Source organism: Zonotrichia leucophrys, chromosome 1 (assembly GCF_028769735.1).
Source record: "Zonotrichia leucophrys gambelii isolate GWCS_2022_RI chromosome 1, RI_Zleu_2.0, whole genome shotgun sequence".
Taxonomy (NCBI): domain Eukaryota; kingdom Metazoa; phylum Chordata; class Aves; order Passeriformes; family Passerellidae; genus Zonotrichia; species Zonotrichia leucophrys.
This window is the reverse complement of record NC_088169.1, coordinates 70,864,709-70,878,947: the sequence shown is the minus strand read 5'-3', so window position 1 is coordinate 70,878,947 and position 14,239 is coordinate 70,864,709. Positions and strand designations below refer to the sequence as shown.

The 14,239-nt window shown below is 38.9% G+C and overlaps 1 protein-coding gene across 3 annotated transcripts in view; it reads right to left on the bottom strand.

Moving 5' to 3' along the window:
- The window catches only part of ATP8A2 (ATPase phospholipid transporting 8A2), a 308,865-nt gene that overhangs the window by 131,648 nt on the left and 162,978 nt on the right, over positions 1-14,239 (bottom strand). For all 3 annotated transcript variants that reach the window (XM_064717090.1, XM_064717096.1, XM_064717105.1), the window contains 2 exons: positions 9,734-9,917; positions 5,608-5,718 (listed from right to left, as the gene is read on the bottom strand). In XM_064717090.1, coding sequence (XP_064573160.1) covers positions 5,608-5,718; positions 9,734-9,917 — 295 coding nt within the window. The remainder of the gene's footprint in view (positions 1-5,607; positions 5,719-9,733; positions 9,918-14,239) is intronic.

Genomic DNA, 14,239 nt, shown 5'->3' with positions numbered 1-14,239 from the left:
AGCCCCATACTGCTCTCCATAAGCTCAGAGCATCCACAAAGGTTATCTACATGGACACTACAGACATTTCTCTCAGGCACCTAATTTAAACCTGATACCAATCTTAAGGACACTGAATTCAACCTTTTTGTCTACCTGAAAGCACCCATCTACAAAGAGTAAGTTACATATTCAGGATATGTATGCATTTGTGAGAATCCAAACCTAGATTCCCAAATGATACAAAATCAAAGTCACACACACACATTCCTCCTTTGCTTCACCATGATAAGAGCATTGTGCTAAGCTTACCACACCAACTGAGTATAACCACAGAAGTAATGATTATTAAATGCCTACTGGCATTTGAAGTATTTGAACAGGCAACTGAATAATTTGATTAAGAAGACAAGACAGCTAGCTACCTTCATTCTTGTTATCCTTGTTAGAAAGTTTTGCAACCATATATTCTCATCCTTAATTTAACACTGCAGGAAAAGACTACTCTTATTTTTTTAGAAAGTTGCTTTATATGACAACAGTTACAGCACTTCAGTCCTCAACTCACTGCAAAAATGCCCATGCTTAAGGTTTTCTATTGCCTGGCTGTAACTTAAGAATGGCAAAATCAATTGGAAACAGAAAGCACAGAGATGTAGGTAAAAGTCAGATCATATAAATCAGGGATAAGCACACAGAAGCATTGTAGCTGTATATTTTTAGTACCATAACAGATACACTCATTTCTGCCTACCATTTGGAGAAAAGAGTTGAAATTCCCATCCCTGCTTTCCATATTTTTAAAGTACCTGTTGTGTTTGATGGAAAAGCAAGAAAACAGGAAAAACAAATGCAAGGTCTCATGCAGCAACACTTGATGTGTGCTTTGGCAGCCTGAGCTATCAGCTCGTCTGAAGTGGTGACCACTACGAGTGCACTTAACAGCTCTCACTGCCAGACCCTGCTGACTCACAAAATCACCTCTTGTTTAAAAGCACTTTTATCTAGGTATTTTGTTTGCTCAGAGCTTTTGAAACTTAGAAATTCAGCTCTGGAATAAAAATTATGATCTTAGTGGTTTGTTGTTCAGTATGTTTATCTCGTTTGTTTAACACCGCTCAGATATTAGACTTACCTTTCAGCAGTTACAAAGAAACAGCATTCTAATCTAGGCTTACAATTTATCTCTGGATTCTTAAAGTAGAAATTAAAATTATGCAGCAACCAAGGTATGTACATTATGCTCTCCCCTTCCCACTTGCCATTTATTTCTCTGTCATGGCCCTACACTGCCAGACTTGACACGGGAGCCATCTACTCCCACCTCTGACTCATTCTGCAATATATAATACCAAAGTGCTTCATACTAAGTATGTTTCAAAAAACCCACATGTTCCAGTGAAGAACTGAGCATATTTTTCCTGCACACTGAGTTGGCCTGAAAGCTATCTTCCATGCTACTGTTTCCACAGAACCATTCCCAAAGGCCTTGAACTCTTACCTGATATTGCTGATACCACCTTTGATCTTGCTGTGTTTCTACTTCTCCAAGCATGACATGAAAGCAATATTCCTGTATTCTTTTACATTTGAAATCAGCTATATTTCAAAGCTCTGATGTCAACAGGACAACTTTATATCATCTCCAGTTAAACATATCTGCTCAACAGATGTGAAACACTTCTTCTGTTTCACTACTCAGTTTGAAGCCAGCTACGTAAGTAATTGAACGAAATGGTATTTTTTGAGTATGCCCAGCTACTTGTTTGTCAAATCTTTAACAGTTGAAACCTTGTCACTGGTCTTCTGCCTCAGGATGATGCTGAATGGTTGGCTTTCCTTACAAACAGATTTAGTGCACAGTGCTAGTACATGCAGATAGGAAATACAGGAATGGACACCAAAGAGAGGGCTTTATATTTGCATTTCATCCCTATGGCCATCTTGGTAGCTTTCCAAGCAGATTCCCCTGCTCCTCTTAGGACAGATCCAGCATGGATAGTCAAGGATGGGGAAGAAGCAGCAGTTAATCTGCCAACCAGCTCCATGGATGGAAAGGTTAGATTCTGCACCCCTTTTATAGGTGAGTCCATAAGTAAGAGAACCGCAACTTCATACCCTGAAACACCTTGGCAACAGTGATATACAAGGGTTCAGGAATTGGGCTAAGAATCACACCAAAAGGACTTGAATTTCCAGGATCTGCTTCTCTTTGTGCTTTTTAGTTATACTTCACTTAGTTTTGTACTTTCAAAAATTAAGGGGAGAAATCAAGAGAATGGCAGGGGCACCATGATGAAGAAATGATAGAGACCAGGCTAGAGAAAGAAGAGGAACACAGAGTTTCCAGTTGTTAAGCTAAGACAAAATCTTTTCAGTTTTCACTAAACTTTTGATGACTTAAAATTCACCTCTTGAAAAATACTAGGAGGGCACTTTCAAGAGAGAGGAAAATACACTCTCAGCTCCATTGCCCCTGTAATCACTAAACCACAAGGCCTCCTATCTGCTGTACCACTCTCTAGCTGCATGGAACTACCTCAATATGGGCACACATTTTATTCATCAAAGCAGCTGAAAACAGTTCCTGGGCCCCTGCCTCTCCACAAAGAATCAGCCGTTGCAGAAAGCTAAGCATCAGCCTTAATCCCACAGCAACTCCTAGGAGTAAAGCCCATGATGACAATTACCTAAGTATACTTTTCACAAATCCCCAAATTGCGTATTTTAACCTAGAACCTGAAAAAAGCTGGTAATTTTAATGTTTCAGGGATGCAACACTTTGGATCCTCCAGGTTTAAGTGTACATAACTGGTATCAAGATGAACTTCTAATATATGAGGAGTTTTAGCATACCAACATTGGGATGCTAGGAAAACAGATGGCAATATGCTTTTCTCAAGCATTTACCATTGTTTAATTAAGTTAAATCTTAATGCCTTAACTTGCATGCCTCTGCAAGATCTGTCCAGATGTTCTGCAAGCCAAGCTGGACCACCACCTTTTTCTTCCCTGTGGTATTTGCAAAGTATCAGGGAATAAAAGTTATGATAGGCCCAGTGCCTCTCTGCTGCAAAAGCCATTTATATAAGGCTTACTATATCTATTCCTCAAATGTTAAAACTCCACTGAAATAAAAGAGATACAGAAACAAAGGTAGAACTGGCAGTCATATTCATGATGTGCTTTTTCATTCAACTGTATAAATATTTACTTAGTACAATCCTTCTGAAGATACTTACAAAGTAGCTCAAGTTCAAATCCCTGTTTCATTACAATGCTAAAAGGATATTCCCCATACACCATATATGCAAGCAGAAAGTATGGGTAAATATTAAACTTGTCCAGAGCACCAGGAAACAATGAGGAACACACCACAGACATAAGCAACAGTGCAGAAGTGCCAGGCATTTAACTACCAGTCTCTCAAGTTGAAGGATTTATTCCCTCGTGGAGCATCTCTTTCATGAGCATCATTTCATACCACAAATTGATCAACACTGCCAAGCCTCACAGCACATACACAAAACAACCTCTCTTTCTTTGTGTAAAGCTAAGGAGGGAATTAAAGATGTCTTCTCTCTACCCTGTATCCCTAGGATACCAGAACTCTTGGTGTCTCTCTTGGATTTCCATACAATTTGGCTATTTTACACAGTTTTGGAGGGGAGATTCCTTAAGGCTGCTAGTAAAGGAAAATCAACAGGGAAAACCAAATTGAGCTCTTCCCATTGCTGCAGGAGAACAGGATTATTTCTGTCACTTCATCTCCCTTAAAGCCTTAAACTTGTTCCCAACTTCTATGCAGCACAAGCACAGAGAGGTAACTGAGGTGCAGAGTGGCATCTTGTAAGACATTTTTCAGTGCTCAGGTGTTAGTAGAACTGATTGCTTCTCAGTCGTGGACATGAGGAGACACAAAAGCTCATTTGTCTCAGGACAGCATGCAAAAAGAAGTGAACATGGCCTAAGACAGTGAAGAGAACTCCTGACCTCATTCTCAGAGCAGACCTGGATTTTATGTATCATGTAGAGATATCTGGTGAATAAAATTCTACCCTAGGGTAAAACAACTGAGCTACCTCAGGATGGGGGTCCCAGAGAACTTCACTATTATTCAACTCCTTGCACAGCCGCTTATATGGGAAAGTATAGCTTTTATACAACATTTGATGCAGAACTTAATTTGTCAGACTACAGCAAGAAAAACAGAGACACGTGGTGCTGTAATAAGCTAGAAGCAGGACTTCCAAAACTAATTTTCAAATAGAGAAAAGAATCCTAGAAGAAGATCATGAAGCTATTAGCATTTTCTGAAAAGTTCAGGCAAAACTCCAGTAACAGACAGCCATGCTCAGTAAGAAATACACCAGAAGAGCTCTTTTTAAAGCTATTTATATTTTCTTTGCACAAATATTGTTATTATCTCCAACAGCATGTAAAAGCCTTTACTAAAAACACGATGTGTAGGATAACTCTCTTGCAGTAGACTAATGAGTGTTGAAATTTGAACAGATAACAGTTAATTCAGAAATATAACAGGAAATGTGGACAAGTTAGTGGACAATATCTGTTCTATAACATCATACACAGACGAAGATCAAACCCTGCTGGAGTCAGGAATACTGACCACACTGATCATTATATTACTTACTGAATAGCAAAATATTACTCACCCACTATCTCCTCTAATTGATATAACTACCTGCCTAATTATAAATGTTGCAATTTTCTGTTAACCTCATTCATGGCTGCTCAGCTGTACAAAGAAATAGAAAACCTAATCTATATGCACATGTATTAATAAAACTGATGAACACTGTGGAAATTGCTGTACCAAGTGCTCACTTGATACTCAGCTGATCAAAACACTGACTTCAAGTTCCTTGACTATTTCTAGCTAGGCTAAAGCATATTATAAAATTCCCTTCCTGATACATCCTAAATTCACGACTATATTCTGCAGTGTGAAAACTACACTCCTATCTTAAGCATGCTGAAATGGAATGGTAGTAATAGTATTCAGCCCTCTTTAAAAACCAGTTTCAGTATTTGACATCTTCCCACAAATTATTTTCAAAACACATTAATGTTTTAATTATTAAATCAAATAACCTGATTCATTTTGTAAATTAACATAATTTGCAAAATTATGTCATCTCTTTCCTAAAAACAAAGCAAACTAATTTCAGTTCCAGCTAATCTATGGTCTTTGTAACTTGAAAGCTACAGCTATAGTTATGAATAGCTTTTTGTTTACCTATTAAATGCACTTTTGATTTAAATTTAGCTCCCAAATTCCAGTTTTTATAAATATAAGCACTAATTGAAATATTTCCATGAATACAAAGATGCTTTCAATAAGAGTGTTTGCAGAGAAGGAATGAACTTTGTCTCTGACATCTCATATCCAAAGCTTTACAGTACTGAAAACCTTTGGTCTTCCTTTACAAACATTAAAAGATTCAAGTGAACTGATTTGAGGAGAAAAACCGAATTTTAAATTGTTAAACATGGAAACAAAATTGCAGTCCTTCTTGTTCAATCCATTTGGGTGAGCTTTTCTAGTTACAAGAGATGATTTAAGGAATGAGCACCGGTAAGACCCATCCATTTAGTTTCTCTTACCTCGATAATATACAAAACCACATTTTTGTAGAAGCAGTACAGTATGCATTTGGTAACTCGATTGTAACTCCAAGCACCGTGGACCAACAATAGCTTCTCCAAATAGGAAAACTGAAAGACAGAAAAGAAGTATTTACATATATGAAGAATTGCTTAAAAAAAAAAGGGTTGAAAGCAAACATGTCTTCAAGGAAAAAAAAAAAAACCTCAAATCAGCCCTGGAAGCAGTTGAAGTGCAATATTTAAACAACTAAACTGAAGATATATGCAAAAACCAATTCTTAAAATACTGAAAGCTAAAATATTTTCTGTAGCAAAACTCCTGAAGGTTCTAAAAAGTGGTTTTAAATGGCAAAAAGTCTTCAATTGTTATTACCATTCTGATGGTAAAATCAATGTTTGAGGGCTTACAAGGTTCAGAATCTCCTTTCCCTCTGTAAAATGAACAGCCTAATAAAAAAAACTGTCTTGAGCTGATACAAAATACACAAGAGGGGAACAAAAAGTGGAAAAATAGATGCATTTATAGAGAATAGATAATTACATTAACATTTTCTGCCCCCAAAATGCATGCGATTGTGTGCTATATAAAATATTGTATAAAGCAAGGTGCATTTGCCAAAAAGGGTAAGTAAACTAATCTTATATAATTGCATACCTTTTAATGCTAGTTTGAACCCCAGATGGAGCTCAAATTCTGAACTTTTGAAAACGGACTTTTATGGACTCAGTGTTGTAATCCAGACTGGGAAATGCATAATTTTCTTGTCTTGGCTTTGTTAGCGAACCTTTTTATGACCTGCAGCATTCCTCTTTTGCCCACAGCTCGAAGGGATAACTGTTTACTGTTTACATGTATGTACCTGAAGGGATCTTGGACATTAAGGTAATTATTTGCTTTGCTTCCTTTTCCACAAAGTGACTTGACAGGAAAACCCTGACTTCTAAATTTAGATTCCAGATCATTTATTTTAACCAAAATTTATCTGAAATTGAAAGCTACCGTAATGAGTTAGGGCTGTTGTGAGGCAGCTCTGCTCCCATGCTTTCCAGCAATGAAATCATTGAACCACAAATCCTGTAAGGACAGCCTCTCTCCCATGCATCAGCAACTCAGATTTGTTAGGATATGCCAGGAGAGAAGGAGAGAAAACAAAACTGAACCAGGCTTCACTGTTCTCTGCTTAACTTGAGCTAGAGCTGTAACTGGGACACTCCCAAGGGAGTAGCTGACCTGGTAGACCCCTAAATGCCTCCAGTTAATTTGCAGGAGAGCTACAACTTTCCTCATCAAAATCACTAAGAAAACACCACCAAGGTGATGGGAAACTTGCCACAATATCCTTACAAGCCATCCCAAAGCTCCTGTGGAGAATAGTCAGAAACAGCCTGAGAAACTCTCCCTGCTGAATCTAGCAAGTGACCATCTTGGATGTGGTCTTCTTGAAAGCTCAAGGCAACAAAAAATCCTATCATTAATTGCTCTTGTCTGTGCTCTCATGAAAATGAGTGCATTACAGAGCACAGCAAGGAAGATACTCAGAGCCTAAAGAATGCTGGTATTGTGCAAATGCACAGCTACTGGCACAGAGCAGTACAGACAGGGGCTCTACCAAGACATTGTCCTTGTTTGGCTGCTCCTGTATTTACAGCATTTTAAATCAGCAGGAAACATTATGACCATCTGGCCAGCCTACCTGTGAAACACTGTGTGAGTTTTTTCAGTCGTCTCTGTATCAACCCTAGCATAACTTCTTTTATACAGAGATTATCTTCTAGAATCTGTCTTGACTAAAGGATGAAGGATGTTGGGGGTTTTAAGACCGTGAAAGGCATCCACAAAACAAGCTAATTTTTCCAAAGAAGAAAACTAAAACAAGAACATTTGTTGAAGGAAGAAGCTTAATTAAGAAAAGGAAACAGTCCCTAGACACCAGATGTTCTCTGGATTAAGATGATAAAGCTATTTACTGAGAAAAAAAGTTATTAAAGTCTACTACTGTCTCTCTAACTAGCTAGGTCATTTGATTTGGGAATTCTCTAAACAGAGGTCACTGGTGCAATATCATTTCAAGGGAAAAGGATGATTCAAACAGATGCTCCTTGCACCTGTGGAAGCTATTTCAAGTGGAGTCAGACACAAGTTGGCTTTTTATTTTTGTTTGGTTTATGCTTTGATTCTCCCTGGAATCCCAAATGAGCCTATATAGAGACTCTCTCTTCTCTAAGTGCCTACTTCTGGCAGCAGTGCATTTGAAATAGCATTTGAACATGAGATGCTACATTACAGTGGTCGTCTTAAATTACTCAATAAGAACATACTCTGCCTTCAAGGCATGCACATACAGTAATGTTTTAGTGGGAGTTATATGTCTTTGCTGAAAGAAATACACTCCATGGAGATCATGTTTTTCTTTTGAACACTAATTTACTTTTTTTTTTTTAAGCACATACTACCACACAGTATTAGTCTCCTCTACTACAGGGATTTTTTAATATGTTTTCTGATTTAATCAGTACAAATTCTACTACACAATCACAAAAAAAACCAGTTCCACAGTGTTTCACTAATTTTTGAATGCTGCAATTCTGTGCTGGTGTCACCAGCTTTTATTTCATATTAAATGAAAAAGATTCATCGTTATTGTCAGTAACTTGCTGACTGGAATTTAAATGAAGAGCAGCTTCCATGTTCTAACACTAAACTGAAATACAGGGGTTTTTTTAGTGCAAAGGCAACACATGAACGTGGAATTACTTCTCCAGATTTAGCACTACTGCGACAAAAAAGAAATAACATGTGTAGGGCCTTCTACGGACAAAATTCTTGCTGCTTATGCTTAGTTACCAAAGCAGAAGTAATAATTGATCTGAGGAAGTCCAAGTAAAAAGTATTCCATTAAGTTGCACAGCAGAAGCTACACATAATCCACTGAAATTAAAAATGTAAAACTCGTTATGAGATACCAGAGACAATGGCTATGGCACTTCCTATACTGGTATATATTTGGAATATGCCACTGCTCATGACAGAAAAACCTGGTTAAACTGCCTAAAATTCTCAAGATAGATTTTGTGAAAGGTCTCAGTTATTCAAACCTGAAACTTCAGGTTCCTCAGTGTTCTTCATCAGAGGTCACAACAGAGCAGCAATACAAGACTGACACTTTGCTTCTCAGCAGGGTTACCACAATAAACAGTTATCTGTGCATACAGCAGCATTATCCCTGCCTTTTCAAAACCTCACCTCCTACTGGGAGCTAGCAAAAGATGGTAGTATTTCACATCACTTGGTAGTACAAATCTGACCATACCCTGCCAGAAGGGAACATTAGCTGAAGCTCTGGTCACTGAGGACACAAGGGATTGTCTCCTCTTCCTGTCAGTTCGATCTGGTTTTTCCCTGCATAGTCTCAAACACAGAGCACCTCAGGTGTAAACAGTATTCACAGGATATTCATCAACTGAAGCATCTTCCTCCTTTCTTATTTTCCTTTCAAAATCCTGATTCTAAATTGTGGTTTCTTCAGCAGAACAAACAAAAATGGCTTTTAACTCCTCTTTTTAGCTGCAGTAATCAGTTCTGAACTTGATGAACTAGTTTAGGAGCACTCACCCCAAATAATGTTCAAAATAACACATGTAAAATGAAAATGCTGACCAGCTCTCTAGAACTGTGATCAGTTCTTTGATGCAACACAGGGGGCAAGGGGAAATAAAGATCGAGGAGACACCTCAAATTAAGAACTGCCAAACAGCCAGATTCTCACACACCTGATTATAGAGCCTACCCATAGTAAGAGAAGAGTTTACACCAAGTTACTTAAAAGCATATTAACACAAGCATCACAGAAATTGTTTCACCCTAATTACTGAAGAACCAAGATATTGCACAGTTGTCAGGAGGAAACTAAAACTTTGAAGAGAGGTGGGACTTTGCCCCGAAGAATACAAAATCATAACAAATACCCAAAATATTTCCAAAATATACAGACAGCTAGACAGCTGCCTGGAAAAAGAAATAATCAGAGATGCTTCTAGCTTAGAAGAAGCTGATCGAGCACTACATGGCTGCACAGTGCATTTCCCAAAGATGATATGGCAGTTGTTCATTCTTGCATCTGACCTGTGCAATGGCATAATCCGAGCAATTGGTTGCCTGCATGCCCTCATTGCCACTGATCCCCACTCCAACGTGAGCTGTCTGGATCATTCCTACGTCATTGGCACCATCCCCAATGGCAAGTGTTATGGCATTGACGTGTTTCTTGACCATGTCTACTATTTCGGACTTCTGTAGAGGAGATACTCTGAAAAGGAGAGAAAAAGGTGTCAGTTTCTCACATGCTGAGCTATGTGCCTTTCCCAAAAGGACAGCTGTAACCTACATTTAGAAGTAATCAAAGGCAGTTGCTGGAAAGTTCCTTTATTCAATAACTAAGCTTCAGAACCCGTGCCAAACTATTTAAGAAAAAAGTAGCTTTAAAAATAGTTTCACATTTACCTAATTGCTGATAGTTGATGCAAAAGAGACCAAATCTATATGAATGCTATCAAAGCTTAGCCTTCCTTACCCAGTCCCTCCTAACTGGCATAACACTGGTGATATTATATTGGGAATATCAATGTGAGTTTCTGCTTCAACTATGACAGTTTACAGATTAACAGTGCAGGCTTCCCTGCCTCCTGCCATCACCACATTCAGAAGGAGAAAGACCACAAATATATTCAGAGACACCTTGAATGGTCTACAAAAGATACTGCAGGCTTATTTTATTTCTGTTTAACATCTTTATCAATGAGCTCAATGAGGGGGATTGAGAACACCCTAAGTCAGTTTGCAGATAACACAAAGCTGGGTGAGAATACTGAACAGCTGGAGGGCAGAAAGGCCCTGCAGAGGGTTCTGGACAGGTTGGATTGATGGACCAAGGGTAGTTGTATGAGGTTCAGCAAGGTCAAGCACTGGATCCTGCACTAAGGTCACAACAACTCCAGGCAGCACTACTGGCAGAGAAACTGCCTGGCAGAAAAGGACCTGGGGGTGCTGGCGAACAGCAGCTGAACATGATCTAGAATGTGCCCAGGTGGCCCAGAAGGCCGATGGCATCCTGGCCTGGATCAGCCAGGTGTGGCCAGCAGGAGCAGGGCAGTGACCGTCCCCCTGTACTCAGTACTGATGAGGCAACACCTCAAGTTCAGTTTTGAGTCCCTCAATTCAGGAAAACACAAGTGAGGTGCTGGGGCATGTCCAGGGAAGGGCAATGGAGCTGGGGAAGGGTCTGGAGCACAACTCTTATAAGGAGCAGCTGGAGGAGCTCTGATTGTTCAGCCTGGAGAAAAAGGCAGCAGTACATACCTAATGACCCTCTACAACCACACAAAGGAGATGGTACTGAAGGGGGGATGTCTTGCCCCAGGTAAAAGATGGTAAGAACAAGAGGAAATGGCTTCAAGTTGTGCCAAGGGAGGTTTAGAATGGATACGAAGAAAAAATTAAGGCAAAGGGTTGACCAGTATTGAAACAGGCTGCCCAGGGAAGTGTCACAATCCCCAGAGGTATTTAAAAGTCGTGTAGACGCAGCAGTGAAGTTTAGTGGTGGACTTGTCAGTTAGAATTATCCTGAAGGACTTTCCCAACCTTGATGATTCCCTTCCCTCCTCCAGCTGACATCCCCATTTTCCACGCCATTTTTCCAATCTCAGACTATGCAGGTCAGATCAGAAAGCACAAGGGCGCTTTCCTGATGCCAAAAATGTCTTATGTATGCAACTCTGACCTCAGCAAAGATGTTACTGAATTCCAACTCCAAAATGGAAGACTGTCTCCATTATATCTGAATATCCTTATCAGATTTATTGGCAGTTACTTTAACTTGATTCTTCTCTCATTTTATATCAGTTCCAAGTAAATAAAAATTCATGGAATTCAGAGTTGATCTAGTCTAAATCAGGCAAAACTGGAAAAATACTCAGGACTAGGTTTCTAAATTGGATAAGACACCGAAAATGCCCTTTTGTCATGGAAAAGGTAGATCAGGTTACCAAATCATATGAGGTATTTTGGAAATACCTACATGTAGATTAAATATTTCCATTCTAACCCCATCTGTACAAACAACCCTAATTCCTTTCACCATCAGTTTTAGTTAAAGTTCCAAATTATTTTGTATTTCCTTAAATAAAGCTTCAGACAAAAACTTTCCACATCTCAAGTCAGCCACGTATCACTCAAAAAAAAATAACAGATAGCTAAAAGCTTTACTATTTAAATAGGAGGAGAATAGGGTGCTTAGGGAATAGGAGAGACAGAGGATTTTTACTTGGCTTTTTTTTTTCAGAGTTCACATCCTGTGAGAGCAACTTAAATAGCCATTTAATACATCCATCTGGATCACTGTTGATCAAAAAAAAAAAAAAAGGCAGAGTTATCTTGTTCACCATTATGCTTTATGGCCTTGGTTTTGTTTAGTAAATACCTAAATAGGTGTTTTGTTAGTAAATCACTCTTAAAATAACTTGATGAATAATTTGGGATAAAAGAAACTTGCTAAGCTCAAACTTCATATGCAAACTAAACCACCTGAGAAGTCTAGCAGCTGTCCTGTTCCTAAAAGCCAAATACAGGAAAAAGTTGACAAAACCATTAAATTTACTTAATACCATTGGATAGATCTATTAAGCACTCCACTTTCTGGCAGTGAAAACACCACTTGGCACTGCAGAGACTCAGTTAAATTACCAACACAAAACCCCAACACACCAACTGCCTATGGAGCACAAAAGCTCTTGGTTTTTAATTATAAATCAGCTCTAAGTATCATCTACACCAATTTTTAACTTTTCTCTCATACATGCACACACAGTCCTCTGTCTGCCCCAGTACTCACATAATAAAATACTAAAGCAGGGAGCAAGGAGTCAAAGGGACATCAAGCCATAAAATGGAAACTCCAGAGGGACTTGGGGCCAGCTGTGGAGGGTTTGGATTGACAAGTGCACAGACCCCCATTACCAGCCCCAGGGGCACCTCCAGTACACAGGATCATATACTTTTGGCAGTCCTCTCATGCAATTATTTCTTCACAGCACAGCAAAGTAAGGCACATATCTGCTAACAGCCTTCCCAAACATACACTTGCCTTGGATTTTCAACTTATGTTCAATTACTTTTCAGTTACATAGCAATAGAAATATTGAAGAAGCACCCTGTTTTCAAATATGCTTAAAAGAGCAGGGGAAGCTAAAAAGACAAAATGTGAACAGCATCTCTGACTCTGTAGTTTAAACTAGCAGCTTGTCTACAGACACTTCATACATGACCAGAATGTGGCAGAGATTCTCAAGCTTGTTCTAGTACACACATGTCAAGCAAGCTAATGCAGCCTGTGGTTCACTTCTGTGCCTACAGTGTAGATGTGGCTTCAGATTAGTGACCCATTATTTGGCAAGTCAAAGGAATGTCTCCATAAAAGAGCATTTATCAGCTACATAATGTACATAGAGTATGCTTTTACTGTCTTGACCAAATGAAGTTAATTATATCCACAGTTATGTAGCACCCTGTTAAGGTTTAACATCCCCATATGCTTACTAAGGTTCAACAAACTACCAGAGATGCTACACATGCATTTTAAACACCACAAATATTTATGGACTTGGTTTAAGAAGATGAAATCTAAGACAAGGTAACATGCTCTATAACAAGCATCCTCTCTGACATTTGAACAGCAAGTACAGCCCACAACCCCAGAGAACATATTTAGTTGCACACAGTACATTAGCTACAAAAGCTGCAAATTGAGATGATTACTGATTTCCTGAGGGGTTTTACACCTCTCCTCCTCCAAGTCACTGACTCAGCCTCCAAACCTCTTTTCCTCCTTGTAATCTGTTTGGTACCAACACACTGCATTAGGTGACATTAATCCCCTTAGCCAGATGATCAGAGCTTTGGTACAATTCTGCACATTTGATAAGGTGCCTACAGGAAGAAATGAAGATTATAGCACAGGATACTATTAAACTGCAGCTCCCCCAGGTATGGCACAAAGTTCACAAAGATTATGGATAAATGCATGAGTTCAAAGGAAAAAGCACAAGGAAAAAACTAACTTCTTTGAAAAAATAATCTGTAGTGATGGAATTGGTATGTATCATTTGATGGAAGAGCCTGGCTTTCACTGCAGAGCTCACTGCAACAGTATCAGGATGTAAGCCTTGCCTGGATATACATCCAAATAAGAATTAAGATATGAATCAAGCATCAGTTGCATCAAAATCTTCTGCTTACTCTTGCATTCATTCCCTAATGAGACAGCAGTACTTCTTATAAAGGTTCTTTGAGTGCCACTCAAGAGTTCACTAAAACATTTTCATTTCTACAGAATTTATTTTTATTGCCTCTGCTCAAAAATGTCTTTAACCACAGATTGATTCACTCCTTTACACATACTTGAGGAAAAAAAAGTCAGGTTTCAAGTACCACAACTGAGCAATGGCTACAATCTGACAAGATTAAGTCTTCAGATTCTTGCTCAAACTCTTCCCCGACAATCTGAACTTAGCCTACACAGGCTACAAGAGAGCCTGAGGTCAAGACTTCACCTTTATCAAGTGCCTATCATTCAGC